General features: G+C 38.8%; 1 protein-coding gene across 1 annotated transcript in view; it reads right to left on the bottom strand.

Moving 5' to 3' along the window:
- ZSWIM5 (zinc finger SWIM-type containing 5) overlaps positions 1-22,544 on the bottom strand; it is a 163,504-nt gene that overhangs the window by 18,262 nt on the left and 122,698 nt on the right. Inside the window, exons 5-11 of the mRNA XM_061122068.1 lie at positions 21,611-21,790; positions 15,612-15,788; positions 12,537-12,683; positions 11,900-12,037; positions 10,617-10,877; positions 10,268-10,403; positions 9,307-9,464 (exon numbers count right to left, since the gene is read on the bottom strand). Of these exons, the coding sequence (XP_060978051.1) occupies positions 9,307-9,464; positions 10,268-10,403; positions 10,617-10,877; positions 11,900-12,037; positions 12,537-12,683; positions 15,612-15,788; positions 21,611-21,790 (1,197 nt within the window). The remainder of the gene's footprint in view (positions 1-9,306; positions 9,465-10,267; positions 10,404-10,616; positions 10,878-11,899; positions 12,038-12,536; positions 12,684-15,611; positions 15,789-21,610; positions 21,791-22,544) is intronic.

The raw sequence follows: 22,544 nt of genomic DNA, 5'->3' as shown, positions 1-22,544 counted from the left end.
GCATAAAATTCTTGGGCTATATTCACAGAGATTCAGATTCAGAATTTGCATTTCTAACAAGTTTCCAGGTCATGCTGATGCTGCTTATCCACTGATCATACATTGAGTAGCAAGGTTCTTACTTATTTAGACTTTTAGCCTATTAACTTTTAATGTAAGTAATGAGACTACATTAGTGACACAAAACCCTTCACTATCTTTATATACAAGTGCACTTTCAAAGTGAAAGTCTCTGCAAAATATTTATCAGTTGTTCCAAGTATCAGCAACTGTGTAAATAGCATAATTAAGGTATACTTGATCAAGTTTCTACAATAACTCTTTTAGGAAGACTTGGGAGTTACCTGTTTCAAGTATATAGTATGAAAATAAATAAATGTTTATATTTGTTCTTCATTGGGAGTAAAATTTCTTGGTTACAAGAAGTTCATGAGGTGTGTGTGTGGAATAGTGGTCTAGGAACGAGTATATAGTTTTCTTCCATTCCAGCTTCCAGTGCAATGAGTTCACTTCATTGGTACAGATTATTAAGCCTAATAGAAATGATCTCTTTGATTACTCATGGTTTTTTTGTTTACATACTAACAAATAAATTGTGAACAACTCTTTTTTTTGGTTTTACTGCACGGCTTGCAGGATACTAGTTCCCTGACCAGAGATCAAACCCAGGTCCATGGTAGTGAAAGTACAGAGTCCTAACCACTGGACTGCTAGGGAACTCTGAATAACTTTTGAAACATTATGGATGTTGACTTTTTCTAGCTTTATCTGGCAGATCCCAGAACTTTCACCCTGTGTTTAGAGTCCTTAAAATCTCTTGTTTGCTCATCAATCACTGTTTTTTTTTTTTTTTTTTTAAAGAAAACAGAACAGCTATTTCGTCAGCACTGTATACTTGTTCAAGACTAAGGTTTTCATTAAAAATTACCATAACAAATTGTCAATATAATTTTCATCAATTTCATGAAAAGAAGTTTTTTCATCATAGTTGTACAGATATTTTATACTGCAATGCTTCTGACATTTCTGCAGCCAATCTTCTGATATCCTATACTCACTGTAAAGCTTCAGTCCTTCATGGAATAATGCAGCTTGTTTTATGAACAACAAACCAATCAGTGGCGTATTCAAACTGTTTCATTGTTGAATCCATTCAATCATGGTAATGTCAATATCTTCATTTTTGTCCTCAGAAAATTTTCTGTTCTTCTTTAGTTCTGGTCATTGTCCCTGTAAAACTTCAACACTTTGTATTTCTATTACTTCAAGTCATGCTGCTGCTGTACTGAGCTCAATCGTGTCTGACTCTTTGCGACCCCATGGACTGTAGCCCACCAGGCTCCTCTGTCCATGGGATTTCCCAGGCAAGAATACTAGAGTGGGTTGCCATTTCCTTCTTCAGGGGATCTTCCCAACCCAGGGATTGAACCTGCATCTCCTGCATTGGCAAGTGGATTTTTTTTTTTTTTTTTTTTTTTTACCACTGAGCCACCGGGGAAGCCCAGTTCAAGTCATATGTGGTGTGAATTCCCACACTTTGCTCTTTAGTAAGATGTCTTATAGAAACACCTGATCAAATTTTGTATTAACTCTATTTTCTGTGCTATTGATATCAGATGGTTCCTTTTCTACTGATTTTTATCCACAGGAGTATCTTCAATTTTCTGGACATTTTTACAGAATAATTAAACTCAAACTGACAAAATAACAACCATCTTTAAAAAAAAAAAGGCAAACATTTTATTAGTGAATAGCAGAGATGTCTGTGACTGGTAAGAGTGTTGAGAAACAACTAATGCCTCATGTCAGCTGAGGCCAGGTTTTGCTTTCAACTTAGAAAAAAGTGTGGATTTTCAAAGCTTTTCAGATTTTGGAATTCCATATAAGATTTGGTGCTAAAGTAATATATTTAATCAGTCTCCTATTGATGGCTATTTAGAATGTTTCAAATATTTTGCAACCGCAAACAAGGTTGTAGTGAGTAACTTTGTACAAACATCATTTCACAAATATATTTGTAAAATAAAATCCTTGAAGTGAAACAGCTGGGTCAAAGGATATATACATTGTAATTATGATAGACATTTGATAGATATTGTGTAGGGCCAAACTGCCCTACACAAAGGATTACCAATCTACACTCCCACTCTACACCTTTGCAAACACAATGTTTTATTAAAATGTTTCCTTTTATTTTGAAATAATTTCAAACTCAAAAAGAAGTTTCAATAGTACTTCAAGCATCATCTTTTCTCCATGCCCTCACCCCAAACCACTTGAAAGTAACTGATTTGATACCCTGAACTCATCCCTGAGTTCTGCAGTCTATTCCTGGCAAACAAGGATACTTTTCTACTTACCTGCAACATAACCATCAAGATCAGGAAATTTATATTGATATATTACTACCACCTAAGAAGATATGACAAACTAAATGCAACACGTGATCTTGTATAAACATGTGTAAAGATTTTATACTAGATCATGTGTTATGTTTGTCATATCTCTTCAGCCTTTTGACAATTTGGAAAAATTCCTGAGTCTTCCTTTGACACTCATGGCCTTGACATTTTTTTTTTTCTTATGGCTTTGACATTTTTGTAGATTAGACTAGTTATATTATATAATGACCTTCAATTTGGATATGACTGACATTTCTGCAAGGAGATCCAACCAGTCCATCCTAAAGGAGATCAGTCCTGGGTGTTCACTGGAGGGACTGATGTTGAAGCTGAAACTCCAATACTTGAGCCACCTGATGCGGAGAGCTGACTCATTGGAAAAGACCCTGATGCTGGGAAAGATTGAGGGCAGGAGGAGAAGGGGACGACAGAGGATGAGATGGTTGGATGGCATCACCGACACAATGGACATGGGTTTGGGTGGACTCTGGGAGTTGGTGATGGACAGGGAGGCCTGGTGTGCTCCAGTTCATGGGTCGCGAAGAGTCGGACACGACTGAGCGACTGAACTGAAATAAACTGATGTTTCCTCATGATTAGATGCAGGTTTGCATTTTTCGTGAAGTGATACTGAATTCTTATTGCCTCCTGTTAAGTAATACATGATTTTGACTTAACCCATTACTCATGATATATCCATTGCCCCCAAAGCTTCCTTGTGACCCTTGCTAATCCTTTCTTCCCTTTCATCCTAGCCTATACCAAATCCCACTCCCAGGAAACTGCTGATTTTTCTGTCACCGTGGTGTGGCACTGCTAGAATTTTAGGTAAATGGAATAATACACATGTATCGTTTTTCCTTTAGTCTGGCTTCTTTCAGTTAGCATAATTATTTTGATTCTTCCATGGCATAATATGTATCAGTAGTTCGTTCCTTTTCATTACTGAGTAGTATTCTATTGTATGGTTGTTTCACAGTTCTTATCCATTCAATCTACTCATGGATATATGGATCATTTCCAGTTTGGGGTTAAAAATAAAGCTGTTATGACACTCATGTTGAATTCTTTGTATGCATATATGCTTTCATTTCCTTTGGGTAATACCTATGAGTGGAACGGCAGGATCATGTGTGTAGGTGTCTATTTAACTTTTTAAGAAACTGACAAATGGTTTACCAAAGTGGTTGTACAACTTATGTTCCAACCTGCAATGTATGAGAGCTTCAGTTGCTCTACATCCATGCCAGTCTTATTAAAATTGCTTTTTGTCTTTAAAATTTTAGCCTTTCTCTTATTGTTTTTTTTTTAATTTTAAAAAATTTATTTTTTAATTGAAGGATAATTGCTTTACAGAATTTTGTTGGTTTCTGCCAACATCAACATGAATCAGCCATAGGTATACATATATCCCCTCCCTTTTGAACTTCAAGATGTTATTACAATGATAACTTTAAAAATTTCAACTTCTGGCTGTACATTGCTGGTATATTGAAATACTATTGATTTTTGTATATTAATCTTATATCCTGAAACATTGTTAAACTTATTAGTTCTAAACATTTTTTGTAGGTTCCATAGGATTTTCTACATAGACAATCATGTCATCAGAGTTTTGCTTCTTCCTTTCTAATCTGAGTATCGTATAGTTCTGTTAAGTATCTTATTGTACTGGCTAAAATCAACAGTTTGATACTGAAACAAGAGGTGAAAGTAAACAACTTTGCCTTGTTCTTTTCTTTTTTAAAAAATTTTAACACTTAATTTTTTTGCCCCACCAGGTGGCATGTGGGATCTTAGTTCCCCAACCAGGGATTGAAACTTCTGTAGTGGAAGCTCAGAGTCTTAAGCACTATATAGCCAGGAAAGTCCCTGCCTTGTTCTTGATGTTAGGAAGAAAATATTCAATCTTTTACCATTAAGTATAAGGGCAGTTGTAAGAGAGATGCCCTTTATCATGTGGGGAAGTTCCCTTCTATTCCTAGTTTGTTGAGAATTTTAATGTTTTTAGTAGGAATAAATGTTGGATTTTATTAGGTGCTTTTTCCGTATTACTAAGATGATCATATGGGTATTCTTTTTTACGACTATTAGTATGGTGAAATACAGTGATTGATTTTTGAATGTTTTAAACCAACTGTGTATTCTTGGAGGTAAACCCTACTTATTATGATGTATTATCATTAAAAAAATGTATTATTTGGATTCAATCTCTTAAAATTTTTATTAAGAGTTTGTGTACCTATGTGCTCATGAGAGTTTTATTCTGAGCTTTTGTTTGTTTTTACTCTTGGCTGTGCAATGTGGCATGTGGGATCTTAGTTACCAGAACCAGGGATTGAACCTATAAATCCTGCAGTGGAAAAAAAAAAAAATCCTGCAGTGGAAGCACAATGTCCTAACCACTGGACTGCCAGGGAATTCCCTGGGTTTTCTTTTTTATAGTTTTTGTCTGTGTTAGGGAAGCTAAAACGAGGAAGTCTTGATCAGGCTTCAGAAGCAGCAGAGCAGGCCCCTGACCTTTCTTCTGACCAATCTGGACGCTGCCCAGATTCGGTGCCTGCCTACAAGCACAGCAAGTCAGGCACCACTTTAAATAAGAAAGGAATTGGGTCCTGAAATTCTTGACAGCCTGGAGATCTGGCCAACTGTGCCCAAGTGAAAGTGAAAGTGTTAGTCACTTATTCATGTCCGGCTCTTTGCGACTCCATGGACTGTAGCCCACCAGGTTCCCGTCCATGGAGTTCTTCAGGCAAGAATACTGGAGCGGGCTGCCATTTCCTTCTCCAAGGGAACTTCCCAACTCAGGGATCGAACCCAGGTCTCCTGCTTTACAGGCAGATGATTTATCATCTGAGCCACCAGGCAAGCCCAAATCCTAAGACTCACAAGATAAAACAACAGCATCGTAAAAAGTTTAAAGTAAAACCAGAGTTGCATTTTTCGCACCAAACTTATGATACCAGTTTGCAGCCTGTGATTATAAGTAGGAACCCCTCAAACTGCAATTTGAAGTCTCACCTGTGGAGGGGAAACACTGCCCAGGACCTTTTCCCAACTGGGACTCCAGACTGCTGTTACTTGGGACTTCCCAGCATGCTGTTTCGGCCTGGAGTTTGGGCAGCCCAATTTGGTGATGTATGTGCTGTTACTCTTCTCTATTGTTTCTACTTCTCTATTCTGTTAATGATTGTATATTGAAATTAAGTAATCCTCTGTTAAATACTGAAATTGTTTATTTGTGTGTAATGGGGGGTTTCTTTTGTTAATGAATTCTTTGAACCGGAAACAAAGCTAAAGCTTTCGGCAAAATAACTTGGTTTTGGTATCTGGATAATGATGATTTCACAGACTGAGTTAGGAAGTATTTCCTCCTCTTCAATTTTCTGCAAGAGTTTATATAGAATTGTTATGTTTTCCTTAAATGTTTGGTAGAATTTACCAGTGAAGCCATTTAGCCCTGGAGTTTCTTTGTGGAAAGATTTTTAACTACTAATTCAATTTCTCTGAACTTCATTTCTATTTATTCTTTTCTTTTTACTGTGGTATAACAGACATAAATTTACCATTTTAAGCACTTAAGGGTATAATTCAGTGACATTAAATACATTCACATTGTTGTGCAAACATCACCACTATCTAGTTCCAGAACTTTTTCATCATCTGAAATTCTATACTCATTATATAGTAACTTCTCCTTTCCCTACCCTCTCTATTCTACTTTCTGCTCTATGAGTTTTTCCTCTAGTCTATATGCTAGCTCTATAAATGTACGATATTGTGGCCACATTATTAAAATGATACCTGCCAGGTTTACCTACTCTATGGTAATTATACTTCTTCCTTTTATGACTGATAAATATTAATATTTGTAGAGAGGTACTATGTACAGTACTATGTACAGTAAGTCCCCTACACATGAACCTTCAAGTTTGAACTTTCAAAGATATGAACGTGCATTCCATCAACATTAGGTGTGAGTCAAATTTCTGCTTGTCTTCTGTCTCCTATTGTTGATCATTCTTCAGCTCTGCCATCTCCTATCTCCTCTCCTACCTCCAGTTTGTACTCTTCTTGCTGGTTCACTTGATGCCAGCCCCTGTATGCCAGCTGCTGAACTGTATGTACTACCATACTTTTTAAGGTATTATACTGTGAGATTGGAAATGTTTTATTTTTTGTTTTCTTAGGTATTATTGTATGAAAAGTATAAATCTATTACAGTACAGTACTATATAACTAGTTGTGTTAGTTGGGTACCTAGGCTAACTTTGTTGGACTTATGAACAAATTCGACTTATGAATGTGTTCTTGAAATGGAACACGTTCATATGTAGGGGACTTACTGTAAATATCCTGTTTCTCATCAAATGTTCAACCATTATCTTAGTATCTACTGCTATTTTTTCACTGTGGCTATTCTAGGTACCTCATATAAGTGAAATCATACAATGTTTTGTCTTTTTGTGTCTGGTTTAGTTCACTTAATGTTTTCAAGGCTCATCCATGTTGTAGCATGTACTAGAATTTCATTCCTTTTTATGGCTAAATAATATTCCATTGTATATATATACTACAGTTTGTTTATCCATTCATCTGCTGACAGATACTCAAGTTATTTACAACTTTTGGCAATTGTGAATAATGCCACTATTAATATTGATGTACAAATATCTGTTTAAGTCCATGTTTTCAATTCTTTTGGGTATATGCCTACCTAATTCTTATTTATTCTTGAGTCAGCTTTGGTAGTCTGTATCCGTTAAGAAATCAGTCTATTTCATTTATATTGTTGAATTTATTGGCATAAAGTTGTCTTTAGAATTTGTTGTGATGTCACTTTTCCCATTCTTAAAATTGCTACTTTGTTTTCTCCTTTTCTCTTGATCAGTCTGGACAAAGATTTCAATTTTATATATCTTTTCAAAGAAACAGCTTTTTGTTTCGTTGATTTTCTGTTTTTCTACATTTTATTTGATTTCTGCTCTGATCTGTATTATTTTCTTTTACTTATTTTAGGTTTTATTTGCTCTTCTTCTCTGGGTTCTTATGTTAGAATCTGAGATCGCCGATTTGAAACCTTTCTTCTTTTCAGACATAGGTATTAAGTGCTAAAAATTTCCCTCTAAGTAAAGCTTTAGCTCTAATCCACAAATTTTTAAATGTTGTACTTTTTCATTCAGTTTAAAATATTTTCTATTAATATTTTTTCATGTTTTTCTCCTTTGTTCAGTGAGTTACATGGAAGTGTACAGTTTAATGTCTAAAACTTTAGTGGATTTTTATTATTGATTTCTAATTCAACTGTGGTTATTTGGAAAAGATTTTTATTTCAGCTTTTTAAAAAATTTTATTTATTTATTTTAATTGGAGGCTAATTACTTTACAATATTGTAGTGATTTTTGCCATACATTGATATGAATCAGCCATGGGTGAACATATGTCCCCCATCCTGAACCCTCCTCCCTCTTTCCTTCCCATCCTATTTCAGCTTTTTTTTAAACATCATTTTATTTTATCGGCCATGCCACATGGCATGTGGGATCATAGTTCTTCGACCAGGTATTGAACCCATGCTACCTGCAGTGGAAGTATGGAGTCCTAACCACTGGACTGCCAGGAAATTCCTTTTACCTTTTTTTTTGGGAAAGATATTTTCACTGGTATAGAATTTTAGGTAAAATTTTTTTTAAAGAGTAATTTAAAGATTTTTCTCCACTGTCTTCTGGCTTATACTGCTTCTAATGAGAAACCTGCTCTCATACTTATTGTTTATCCTTAGTATATAGTGTGTATTTTTTTCCCTGCAGTTGCTTTAAGTAAGATTTTTCTCTTTAATCCCTGGTTTTAAGCAATTTGATTATGATGTGCCTTGGTATAATTTTCTTTGTATTTCTTATGCTTGAGTTTCAATAAGCATCTTAAATCTGTGTTATCCTTATCCTGCTTGGAATCTGACACTCGATGATACGCCACTGCCACTCCCACTTCCCAGATGGATGTCTAATGTCAAATTTATTATTTTTGCCAATAAGATTTATGAAAAATGTTATCTCAGAGTCATTTTAATTTGTATTTCTCAAGTGAGGCCAGGCATTTTTAATTGTTAAAAAGTCATTTGTATCTTCTTTTCTGTAAACTGCCTGATCATATTTGTTCAATTATTTTTACTGTTTTTAAAAATCATTTTTATATTGATTTATCTGTATCTTTTGCCTTTTCTACAATGAGCATACATTCTTTTTACTATAAGACGACAAGACATAGAGTTATTTTAAATTTAAAAAAGTGCTTTAAAAAACCCATGTAATTTCCTGGTATCGGAAAAATACTCAAAGTCCATGGCAGCTAGTATTTTATTATAACTTCTCTGGGGCTTATTTTCACTTCTCTTTGTGATGAGATCTACATAGCTAACATGGAGGATGTGAGCTTAAAAACCTGAGTCACTCTGGACTGTCTTATTTTTTGACCAGGGGCCCTAGAAAAACCATAAACTCTCATATCTGAGATTTGGAGCTCCATCACTTCACTGGATCTTCCAATGGTCCTGGGAAGCTGACAGGTCATTGACAATGATCCCCATTTTATATATTTTTAAACCAGAGGCTTAGAAATGTAAAGTGACTTTATCATATGGAAGGTTAGATTTAGAAGTTACCTTAAAGAAGATCTATTCTCTGTTCTCAGAGTCCTACAATTAGTAACTATGGCAAAACTCTGACTTGGACTCAGGTGTTTACTATAATAGGCAGTAATCAAAGTGAGGATCCCTACCACTCTAAGTGCTTAAGGGAAGTCCAATAGCTTCTCTTCTTCAGGAGACTCAGGCTAAGCCTTTGGTAGGTCATGACCAGGCAGGCATACTGGGGGTGCTGGAACCTTACATCTATCTATGCTCACCTTTGGCAGCAGTCAGCATGGTGGAGGCCAGTTCACACTGCTGTGATTCCAAGTGTCCAAGCGTGAACCAGCGAGGGTAACGGCTGGGCACCACAGATACCATATGGTGAGGGTGGGAAGTGTCGCCTGCAGAAGTTGAGTTTTCTAGAACAGGTAACCTAGAAGACCCAGGGAGAGTCATCAGCTACCACCCAGACCCTTGCCATTCTGAGCCACCTTAGAGAAGCTTGTTCTTTGCTGGGGAGGAACTGGGAAGGAAAGCGTTAATGAAGAACCTCAAAGGTTTTAAAACCTATGGGTACTGTACTTTATATGAGGTGAGTGCCTGGGCACTTGGAAGAACTCAAGCTGAACAGTTCTTACTGAAAACAGTTCAAAAGTCATAAGATTATTTGTTAAAGTATAAGAAATATATGCCAAGTACAAGTAATCCTCAGCAGTCAAGCTGAGGAGCTCTCTCAGCCTTATAGTCTAACTTAAATTCTTCTGTATGGTCTGCTGCATCCTAGAAGACTACCTGCCTGAACCAAGGATTCTACTCTTGTTTGGAGACAGGATGTCCATAGTTCATTGTTCTCAAGTCTTGATATAGAAAGACTTACTTCTACTTCCCCAGATGTATCTGGTGACCTATGCCCAGGAACCATTTATCAGTTAGATATGGAAGGGCTCAAACCCTTTGTAAAGCTGCCAAACTGGCCCTGGAACAAACAGACTCAGGCCTTAGATATTCTGTATCTGTTAAAATCTCAGAGGCTTCTTCATCTCACTGAGAATGCAGTCAGGGAACATGTATGTCACTAGCTAGGAGTCCTAGATCATATGAAAATATCTGAACCATTTTAGGGCAGGCCAATGGCAGGTCCAATAGAACACAGAAAGAAGAAAAGAAAAGAAAGTGAGACAAACAAAGAGACTTTTGCTTTGGTGGAGGCATTTGGGCTGGGAAACAGCTACCCACCTCATGGCACGTAAGGCTAATTTATAGGACAGGTCTGGATCATGAGGCAGCAGAGCTGAGAACAAATACTTGGCAAAGGTGTGCATGGGAACACTCTCTCGGTGAATGACTTCTCCCAGACCGCTGAAGGGGCCTCCTGCAGGAAGGAGATAAACCAGCCAGTTGTTTATCTGTATGCTTTTATTTGCCTGCCTGAACTTGAGCTCCAGGGATCCCACAAGTGTTTGCTAGCCATGGGAACCTTCATTACACTTTAAAGTCAGAAATGTTGCTGTACCTGTGCTCTGTGACAGAGGGGAACCTAGAGTCAAATGCCTAAGACTGTGCCAACAGTCCCTTCTCTACTTACCTTCTAGTAGTAAGATGCACTGTTTCTGCAGCGTTTGCACTAGTTCATCATCCAGCTGCAGCTCCTGGAGTCGACTCAGGAGTTGCTCCTCATTACGGCACACCTTGTCCTGTGCGTAGAGGCCTTCAGGCATCACTCTCTGTTGACCCATCCCCATTAGAGCAACTTCCATGGCCAGTGACAGGTAGGACTCACTGCTGTTTGGGCAGCCTGCAGCCACAGGCACATGCTGGTACACAGGGGGTCTGCTTTCATTCATATCTGAGGACAACAGGGCACCAGATTTGTTAGGTCAGGCCCCATGGAGTTTTGTGCCTCTCCCACCAATGCACACTTTGGGATACAGCTTGGCCAATAACTAACACAAAGAAGCTAAATCAAAACCAGAACAGTAATATACTGAAAATAAAAAATAAAAATACACTAAAAAATGTTATACATGGTTCTAAAGATTAACTCCTTCCTAAAATAGTTAAACTATTACTTTGTGATATTTGCAACTTTAATGTTATTGTTACTTTTTATGCTCCACCTTTGGGTTCTAAGTTTCAGGAGGAGAGCACAGGTCTAAAAGCCAGAGTCTTAATTTCTTTCCTTTCTCCCATTATCCATCTGGTAAATGTTTAAGGGAGACTATTAAAAGAGAGTTATTGCCCTAAGTGCTATTTTCAGGAACTTGAAAGGCTAGTAGAGACACTTACTTGTAAACAAATTTTACAGCAGTGTGCTAAATACCGTAATATGTGCATGTTTACAATACAGTGATAGCATAAAGGAAAAAAGAATCAATTTTGTCTCAAGTCCCTGTTAATTTGAGACTCTACTAAATTACCTCCCTTTTATTTCTCTTTTGTAAAATTGGTACAAAACCACCACCAGGGAGAATGTTCAAGGGAAACATGAGAGTATTATGTAATTGCAAGGGATACACACATTGCTGATGCAAGTTCTTTTACACTTCCAGATCATTCTGAGGACCTGGCCTCTGACTTCTCAAATCCCTCTGGCCCTTTTTGTTCCCTTTGGATTACTCTTCAGACATTCACAAGGTAGGGAAGAGAGAGGAGCAAAGGAAAGCTGAGGCTGGCAAGGTAAAATGGGTGAACAGGACAGAGCCAGTCCACAGAGTGGGGAAGGAAGATAAGAAAGGAGCAATCCTAAGGAAGCCACTCAGGGAAGGTCCAGTTTAGATAAGAGAACAAGAGGGGTAAAACAGACTCTGTCATGGAAAAGAAGAGGGCTCCGAAGGGTAGTCTGGGCTTCCCTCAGGCTGACCCCTGTACCTGACACTTCCAGATAGCCATCATCATTCAGGCGGCAGGCCTCAGTCAAGGTGAGAAACAGGCAGCCAATCGGATCCAGGGGATGGCCCACCCAGCCTTCTAGGTTTGTGATGGTTGTGGTTCCCCTCTGCAACAGTTCTGGAAATAAGCAGATCAAAGTTTTTGAGAGGGACAGAGACACACTGCTCTCTGTCCCTGCTTGGTCTCTTCATAAGTCTCCTCATCAGTCTCCCTCAGGTGGTGGCCCTGAGACTCAAAGTAAAGCTTGCCTTGGGTTGAGGAGACTGGTCACCAGCTCATCAGCCACTATGAGGCCACATGGTATGCATTTAGGCTGCCTGCCAATAGCACACTATGTAGACACAGCCTTACAGTTTAAAAAGGGTCTTCTCATATCAGATCTCAGTGGATCCAACTGTCCTGGGCGAGAGGCAGGTTAGCATTATTACTCCCATTTCACAGATAAGAAAACTGAGATTTATCGAGGTAAAGAGAAATTCCACACAGAAGGTAGAATGACCTAGAATCCCCTAGCCCCTGCCACACCAGGAAACTGAATGAAAATTAAGTTCTGGGCCTTGTAGTCCCTGAGAACCCCGTCAGCCTAAGGAGTTGAGATGGCTCCTGATCACTATACCTTTCTTCTGATGCTTGTAGATTTCCAGCTGGCGCTGCTGCTGCAACCTGAGAGTATTGATAATGGCCACTGTGAGTCTGAGGGCCTCTTTTGGGTAACCATGGGAACGCAGGGCATCAACCCGAGCACAGGCTGTAGGCACATGCTCTATTAGATGAGAAGAAGATATTTTGATTGAGTTAAATTTTCAATTCAGGAAAATTTGTGTTTGACAAAGGGAGACTGTATTCAGTTCAGGTCCTCAAATCTGATCTGACATCTACTGTGTACCAGAAATTGTATTTTACCTTTTAGGGATATAAAGTTGAATAAGTCACAGGTAATACCTCCAAGGAGATACATTGCAGCCTCAGTGTAGTGGTTTGGTGTAGAAAGGGGCAAAGAACTAGGATAATAAAATGTTATACCTCTTCCTGAACACGAACCTCAGGAACCTAATGCAGCAATAAACTGCTTTTATAGAGGGAAAGGCCTCACTTGTTTATTAATCCTGTTTCCTGAGAACCTATTATGTGCCAGGTAGCATGCTGGGCAAAGCAACTACAAAAATGTATAAGAAACAGTCACTGTCCTCAAAGAGCTCACAAATGATACATAAAAAGATCATTATAAAACAGTTAAAAAGAAATGACATGATAGAAATATACACAGAAAGAAAATATTTGAGCTATGTGCTTTGTAGGGCAAGTAATATTTTAAATAGGTAGACAAACAGGGATAGGCATTCCTGGCAAAGAAAACATAAATAAAAGCATGTAAGTAAAAGCATAAAAAGTATTCTAGATAACATCTTCAGAGTATGGCAAATAGTTCTGTGTAGAGTTAGGTTATGTGGCTGGAGATAGCCTGGAAAGGTAGAGTCTGGAATGTTAAGAGATTTGAATGCCATTCTAAGAAGTTTGGATTTACCTTAAGCATAATGGATAACTACCAAACACTTATAAATGGGGAAGGAATTAAAAATTATAGAAATAATTATAGAAAATACAGATAAAATAGAAAATAAAAAGCAGAGATAAGCATTATTTCTAATTTCATATTTTTATGAAAAATGTGTATCTCTAGACTTTCCTAATTAATTTTAATAAAAATGGGGTATTTTAATTATTGTTTTATAACTAGGTTTTTCCACTTAATAATACATTGTAAATATTTTTCCATACCATTAAATATACTTCCATAATATTAAAAATGACTACATATCATTCCACTAAATATGTGTACTATCCATTGGCTCATTCAGTCCCCTATTGTTGGAACTGTTTTTAATTCTTCTCATCTATATGTTATATGTTCATGCTCTAATAAACCCATAACTTTATGCACATTCTTAGTTAATTATAGCTCAGGATAAATTCCTAGATGTAGAATTCCTGGATCAATGAATTTATTTTAAATTATTTATTAATTTATTTTAATTATTTATTAATTTATTTATATATAATACTTAGGAGTATATCTACCTAAAGACAACAAAAGACCTATACATAGAAAACTATAAAACACTGATGAAAGAAATCAAAGAGGACACAAATAGATGGAGAAATATATTGTGTTCATGGATTGGAAGAATCAATATTGTGAAAATGAGTATACTACCCAAAGCAATCTATAGATTCAATGCAATCCCAATCAAGCTACCAACGGTATTCTTCCCAGAACTAGAACAAATAATTTCATAATTTGTATGGAAATACAAAAAACCTCGAATAGCCAAAGCAATGTTGAGAAGGAAGAATGGAACTGGAGGAATCAACCTGCCTGACTTCAGGCTCTACTACAAAGCCACAGTTATCAAGACAGTATGGTACTGGCACAAAGACAGAAATATAGATCAATGGAACAAAATAGAAAGCCCGGAGATAAATCCACGTACCTACAGACACCTTATCTTCGACAAAGGAGGCAAGAATATACAATGGAAAAAAGACAACCTCTTTAACAAGTGGTGCTGGGAAAACTGGTCAACCACTTGTAAAAGGATGAAACTAGAACACTTTCTAACACTATTTAAGAATTTATTTTAAAAGCTTTTGATAAGTGTTGTTGAAATGCAGTATTTACATTCCTACCAGTAGTATATGAGATTACTATCTCCAACGTAGCCTCTCCTACAACAAAATCAGTTATCTTTATTTTAAAAAATTCCTGACTATTTGACAACTGAAACATGATAATTCAGTGTAGTTTTTTTTTTTTTTTTTTTCCAGTGTTGTTTTGATTTGGATCTTTGTTTATAATGGGGTGTGTGTTTTTCACACACTTGTTAGGTTTATGTTTTAAAAGTATTAGATCAGAGAAGAAGAAAAATAATCAGTGGGAATTTCGGGTAGTGACCTACAGTGATTTTGGCTAAAAACTTTTAAGAGAGAGACAGGCATAAATCCAGATTCAGCAGGATCTTGTGAAAGACAAAGATATGGGGTGAGGGACAGAGGTAGGGAATTAGGAGATGATAATAAAAATGTATGCTGTTGTTTTAAGACTCAGAGAATGAATATTATTTTATAAGTGTGTAGTGTGGAATATGCATTCTGTAACAAAGTCAAGAACAGACTCACAGAAGGCCAGAGGAGAGTTTAAACTCATGATGGAACAACTTTATTCTGTGATGATAAAGGAAGGAATGAGGAAAGGAAGACAGCTTGGTGACAAAGGCAGACAGTGTCTGAGCTACTAGTACAGAGCAATTTAAGTTTCAAAGTTCATGCCTTTTTAGCAAAACATGTAATTTCAGAGTAGATTCTAATGTTGCTCAGTAACTGCTGACTAAGAGTCTATGAACTGATGTCTAACAGTTTTGTTAGTACTCCTTCAGATTTATTAGCTCCTTTTCCCTCCCCAAACTCAGGAAACAATAGAAATCCCTCTGTTTGAGATTACTGTACTTCAGCTGAGAACATATACAAATGGCTCAGGCTATACCCTGAGGCTCTAGTCAGGGCCCCAAAAGATCTGGATGAAGACTGTCCAAAGGGTGGTTGTGTTGCTGGTACCTATGTAGATGGCTCACTCAGGCCTGACATGAGGTGAGAATGGGCTCTAAAATTCTTAGAGTAGAATAAGTACACTTACCAAGCCACAGTGGCTGGCCTTGGGAATTAAAGAGTAGCCTCTCACTTTCCCGCTGGCAGGCAGGAGCTGTATATACATCACTGCTGATGATTCGCTGTAAGTGGCTGTCCTGCCAATGCAATTCACGGCCCTCGATGGCTCTAGTGAACACTGTCCGTCTTGGTCTGGATAAAGAATCTGGGGAAGGGAAAAAGAAAGCAGCAGTTCAGTGATGGGTAATCTGAAGCTCTAACTCCTGTGTCTTCTTTAGGATGGAGGACAGGCAGAATAATAGTGTATAGTTAGTGAGAGCAGCCACTCTGCCATTTGTCTGGGTGTTCATTATGTTGCTTCTTTATTGGATAGCTTTTAGTGTGTCCCTGCCCTCTATGGGAAGAACATTTCTACATAGATCTATGACCGAAGACAAATTTCTCCTAGGACCCAGAGCTACATGAGAAAGAGGAGGGATAGTGATGCTCAACTGCTCAATTATAAGGACTCAAACTGCTTCCACAGAGGCCAAAGGAAAAGATAAGCAGTGAGGTAATATCCTTGGTCAACCCATAACCAGTTTCTTTTACAGTATGACCCATATCAGACTAAGTACTTCTGTCACATTGATATAAAAGCTGAAAAAGAGCTACAGTCCTGTGTATTCTGGTATCTTTAATTTTTAAAATAATTTTATTTCTTTATTCATTTTCTTTTGGCTGTGCTGGATCTTCATTGCTGTGTGGGCTTTTCTCTGGTTGTGGCAAGCAGAGGGTACTCTCTAGCTGTGGTGAGCAGGCTTCTCATTGTGGTGGCTTCTCTTATTGTGGAGCACAGGCTCTAGGCACTCGCACTTCATTAGTCACAGCACAGGGGCTCAGTAGTTGTGGCTCCTGGGCTCTAGAGAACAGGCTCAGTAGTGTGGCGCACGGGCTTAGCTGCTCTGCGGCATGTGGGATCTTCCTGGATCAGGGATTGAACCTGTGTCCCCTGCATTGGCAGGTGGATTCCCCACCACTGAGCCACCAGGGTAAGCCCTCTGGTATCTTTATCACACTAGTATCTGCAGGGTTACAACTTGTTTTCCAATAAGAAAACCTGAGGCTGACAAAAGATTAATTAAATTGTTTTCTCACTGGAATTCTACCAAACCATCTCTCTGCAGGAAAAGGCCTGAAGGGAAACAGCAGACAAAGTAAGCTCAATTCTTTAGGGTGGTGTGTAGGAGCTGACTCATTAGAAAAGACCTTGATGCTGGGAAAGATTGAAGGCAGGAGGAGAAGGGGACAACAGAGGACGAGATGGTCAGATGGCATCACCGACTCAATGGACATGAGTTGGAGCAAGCTGCAGATGGTGAAGGACAGGGAAGCCTGGCATGCTGCAGTCCATGGGGTCGCAAAGAGTTGGACATGACTGAGCGGCTGAATAACGACAAAATACTGGAGTGGGTTGCCATTTCCTTCTCCAGGGGATCTTCCTGACCCAGGGATCGAACCTGGGTCTCCTGGATTGCAGGTAGATTCTTTACCATCTGAGCCATATGGGCTTTAATAAGAGAACATCTGAACAGAGACCTGAAGGAACTAAAGATCAAGCCTCAGACATAATTAAGGAAAGTACATTCTAGGCAAAAGGAATAGCAAGTGCTAAGCTGAGGTGGGAACATATTTGAAGTGTTTGAGGGCAGGGCAGAGGCCAGTGTACCTAGAATGGAATGAGCAAGCCAGAAAGTCACAGGAGATGAGGTCAGAGAGATACTAGGGAACCAGATCATGCAGGGCCTTCTAGGCCATGAGGAAAGATGAGAAGCTACTGGAGGGCTTTGAGCTGTTAAAGGTGTGTGATCTGATTTGACAACTGGCAGCAGCACAGAGAACAGACTTTAAGGTAGAAGCAGTTAGGAGGTCACTGCAATAATTTGTGAAAGATAATAGTAATCTGTTCAGAGTAATATGCAGTAGAGACGATGAGAGTAAATGAACTTTGGATATGTTCTAAAGGCAAAGGTAATAGGATTTGCCCATGGATTAGATCTGGGAAATCTAGGTGAGAAAGAAAAGAATCAAGAATGACTTTAAGGTTTTTAAGGTAGACTTGCCATATAAGGAGATAGGGAAGACTACACAAGAGGAACAGGTTTGGGTGGGGCTTGAGAGGTAAGAAATCCTACTGAGATGTCTATTAATATCTAAGAGGCAATATCAAAAAGGTAGTTAAACATGTGAGTCTGGAGAGGAAAAGTTTGGGCAGGAGATATAAATTTGAATGTTGTCAGTGTATAGATGATTATTAAAACAATGCAATTATCAGGGGAGTAAATACAGAAAGAGAAGTGGTTTGATGATTGAGCCCTGGGTACTCTAGAATTTTAGGTTGGGAAGTGGTGGGGAGACAGTAAAGGAGACTGAGAAGGAGGATCCAATGAAGAGGAGAACCAAGAGAACAGTGTCGTAGAATAAGACGGAAAAGGTGTTTAAAAGAGAGAGTGGGAGAAAGAAATGGCAACCCACTCCAGTATTCTTGCCTGGGAAATCCCATGGACAGAGGAGCCTGGTGGCCTACAGTCCACAGGGTCGCAAAGAGTCGGACACAACTGAACAACTTCACTTTCACTTTCTTTCACTTTAAGACACTATTACTTAGACAACAGACATAATCTGTTTTATCTTACAAAGCAGGTTTTTGTAATCTCATTAAAGAGTACAATTATTATTTAAAAAAAAAAATAAAAGAGAGGGTGACCAACTGTAACAGATACTGTTGACAGGTCAAGTAAATTCTGACTTGAGAACTAGATTTAGGAATGGTTAGCATTAGTGACCAGTACAAGAGCTGTTTCAGTACTGGAGGGATGAATGCCTGACTAGAGTGAATTTAAGGGAGAATAAGAGCAGAAGAAGCAGAGAAGATAAATACATAACATTCTTTTGAGCATTTTTCTTAATTCCACCACTTATTTCTACTCTCTCAAAGAAACAGGGTGGTGGACAGGAGAGGCCTGTAGGGTCAGCAAGTATGTGTTTTTGTTTTGTTTTGTTTCAGGTGAATGATAAAACAATGTGCTGGTATACTCCTAGGAATAATCCACAAAAATCTGTGATGCAGGAGAGAGGAGATAATTCCTGGGGTGATTCCTAGATAAAAGAGAAGGAATAGGTTCTTAAGAACAAATGGAGGGCTTGGACTTAGACAGAAGCACACAGAAAAATATGGGAACAGGCAGACAGTGTAGATGAGCATAGACAGAGGCAGATGTGATCACAGAGTTTTAGAGATTCTCTTCTGATTGCTTCTATCTTCTCAGTGAACAGGAAGCAAGGCTCTAGGCTGAAAGTGAGGAAGGGGAGAAAGTATAGAAAGTCTTAAGGAAAAGACAGTGTGAAACAGTAATTTAGAAGAGTGAAAGGAAGCATGGACTAGAAAAACGTAGCAGGTATATGGACAGTACAATGGGCCCACTTGAGATCAGTGGTCATGAACTTAAATAAGACCAGTTTTCATGGTGGTGTTTCTCACCAATGTGTTCACTGTGTGAGTGTGAGCACTGGGTAATTAGAAAGTCAGACCAAATTACTAAGGTTAAGGTTTTGCTATGTGAATATAACTAAGGGAAAGAGGGAGTTGAGTATGTTTGCAGGGTAGTGATTATAATGATGTACCAAGAAATCTAACCTGGATAAGGAGGAAAATGAGGCTGCCACAAGAATGAAAAAGTGACAGGATCAAAATTCCTAGTGGGTCCAGGAATTACTGGAATAGGCATAACAGAGAAAATAATCTAGTGAGGCTGGTGGTGGTAATTAGAGCTGCTTGAAATTGTGATTGTAAAGAAGGGTCAGTATATTGGTAATGAAAGGGTTCAGGGTATGACCTTGGGGTTGCATGGCTAAGTTATGTAGAAGATAGACTATTGGTACTTCCCTGATGGTACAGTGGTTAAGAAACCACTTGCCAGTGCAGGGGACATGAGTTTGATGCCTGGCCGGGGAAGACCCCACATGCCTGAGAGCAGCTAAGCCCGTGCACTACATCTACTGAAGCCCAAGAACCCAAGAGTAGATGCTCTACAACAAGAGAAGCCATCAGAGTGTGAAGCCTGTGCACTGCAACTAGAGAGCAGCCTCCAATCATCACAACTAGAGAAAGCCCGCACACAGCAATGAAGAGAAGGCACAGCCAAAAATTAACACACATACACAAAAGATAGACTATTAAAAGAGAGGAGGTCAAAGAACTCAGAGGCTTGAATACTGGAAGTATCATCTATGTGGCTATATTAAATGATCAAGAATTACAACAGAAGTAGGGACAGAGAGTAGTGTTAGTGAGCCAACTGCCAAAACTCTTCAAGGAATGAGGGGTATTAACCCAGAGGTAAAAACGACCAAAACCAGGAGGGTAGCAGACAGCATATTTTAACAGCATCAACTTTAAAACTGTGTGATATAACTGTGGGGTATTTTAGGAACGAGGGTAGGATAATGATGTAGAAATGGCAATGAAGAGTAAGCAGGATGCCTACTGCTCCATCGGGCCCAAAGGTAAACTTACATGAGTGGTAAGTCAGTCATGGCCTGAGAAAACTTAACAGAAAACAATACCCTCAAATAAGAACCAGTAACAAGTGTTTTGGAACAAGAGAAGCCACCACAATGAGAAGCCTGCACAGCATAACTAAAGAGTAGCCCCTGCTCACCACAACTGGATAATGCCTATGTGCAGCAATGAAGACCCAGCACTGCAAAAAAAAAGGCGGGGGGGTGGGCGGAAGAGTAACAACAAATAACCAAAATAATATACAAGAAAGAAACTGCCAGACTGGAGGCATGTGTTTATATGCAGCATTTGATTATCTCTATGCCAATCCAAAGCCAATACTAAACGCATGGATTCCTATGTTGTGGAGGTTAGATGAGCTACCCAGGAAAGGGAAGCTTCATGTGGTGAAGTTGTAGCCTTTTCATCTCTCATTACCTTGGTTGCCTTAAATACACTGATAATCAATTATGGAACAGTAGATGAAGACCAAGCAAGAACAATAATTTAAGTGATTTCCTCCTTGAGGTTAAAAATATCAGTAGATTTGTCACTTACAATAAAAGGGAAGACATGTAAAATCAATGTTTGGTAAAATCTACCGCTTTCCTGGTGGCTCAGAGGTTAAAGCGTCTGCCTGCAGTGAGGGAGGCCTGGGTTCGATCCCAGGGTCGGGAAGATCCCCTGGAGAAGGAAATGGCAACCCACTCCAGTATTCTTGCCTGGAGAATCCTATGGACGGAGGAGCCTGGTGGGCTATAGTTCACGGGGTCGCAAAGAGTCGGACACGACTGAGCAACTTCACTTTCACTTTTCACCAGTAAAGGATCCCCATGGGCTAAAGAGCAATCAGTTGCTAGCAGGACATGGCCTGAGTTAGATGAACTAAAGCTGATGTGATGCTGATGCCCAGTAATATCTGGTCAGTGGGCTCAAAAGGCAGAGGGTACAGTATGACTGTACTGAATTTATCTCAAAATGGGGCAAGAGTAAGTAGTATCTTGGACGCATGGCCCCTCCCTCCTCCTCCCAGATATCTGCTATATAAAAATTTGAGGAAAACAGAGAAAAGTAATCAAAGCAGCTGTCAGGACATTTTAAGTTTTTTTTTTTTTCCCTGCAGGTATTCCATCTTTCCCTTGAGCTAAGTCTTCTGAGATAAAACCAACCCCAATGGGGGCCAAGATCCATGAGTCATGAAGAACTTGAAGGGTAAAGAGGATTCATGCAGAGGGTTCTAGGAATTTATGCTGGGCACTGTAAGGACACACCCAGAGTAGAAAAGGACAGCATCCCCAATGTCAAAGATAAAAAGCTTGCCCTTATTTAAGGTTTGGCATTTCAAGATAAACAAAAGACAGGCTTTTCTTATTTAGGATGACAATTTTGACAGTCCAAAAGTTGTCCAGCCACCTTCGTTCTAGGGCTTTAACCTCTGACCTTCTGGAGTTCCAGGCACCGAGACCCTAGAATGACATCTGGCTCACCTGAACTGTGACTGGCATTCTGGGGAAGTGCATTGGTGATGTTGGGCAGCTCATGCCCATAGTTCCCATCCTCCAGGGGACAAACATCCAGGTCATTCCATTTCTGCAGTTGCTGCAGCCAACAGGATTTTTCTTCCAACTTGCAATGAGGATTTAAAATGATGCACACCCATAAGGCCCCTGGAAAAGAAAGCAACCACATCCTTGACATCTTTCCTTTGATGTATGTCTAAGCCTTAATTTTTCAGTTTACTCTTTTCTTCTATTTTTAGTTGGTAGGAAAAGTTTCCAAAACATCAGTTCTCAATATAAAAAACCAAATCTGCTAAAGATTTCAGAAATGCTTATTTTTCCTTCCCAAAGGTTTCTTAAAGCAGAGTAGCTATCTTGATATCTGGGTATGTGCCTGTGTTTGATGAACAACATAGATTCGGACTTGAATTCTGAGCTCAAATCTGCAGTCCAACAAACATTTATTGAGAACTTTCTTGTTCAAGAGTTTGTATTGGAGAATAAGACACTGTTCCTACCCTTGAGGAGCTCTCCAGTAGGGAAGACAGAAAAATAAACACAGTATCATTTGAATATGATAAACGTTAAGATAAAGATATATTCAGGGTACGATAACAGCACAGAGCAAGGACATTTACTGTAAGAAGGAAGGTGCTCAGAAAAGGATTTAATTTTTGATTAGTTGATCTCTGGCTTTCTGAGCTTTAAGCCCCTCAACTGTAAAACAGATCATAATGTAGAGAGCCTGGCATATTACTTGGCATGTAGTGGAATTATATTTCCTTCTTCCAGGGAAAATAATTTATTTGAACTTGGATTTTGATACTGTTGATCAGCTATGATGCCTTAAAACTATCATATTCTTGGATCTTCTCTGTCACTATAGCAGAGTATCACATATTCTACATTACCAGTAAGTACT

Source organism: Dama dama, chromosome 20 (assembly GCF_033118175.1).
Source record: "Dama dama isolate Ldn47 chromosome 20, ASM3311817v1, whole genome shotgun sequence".
In the NCBI taxonomy this organism is placed as follows: Eukaryota; Metazoa; Chordata; class Mammalia; order Artiodactyla; family Cervidae; genus Dama; species Dama dama.
The sequence above is the reverse complement of the archived record's forward strand: the minus strand, read 5'-3'. Positions and strand labels throughout refer to the sequence as shown.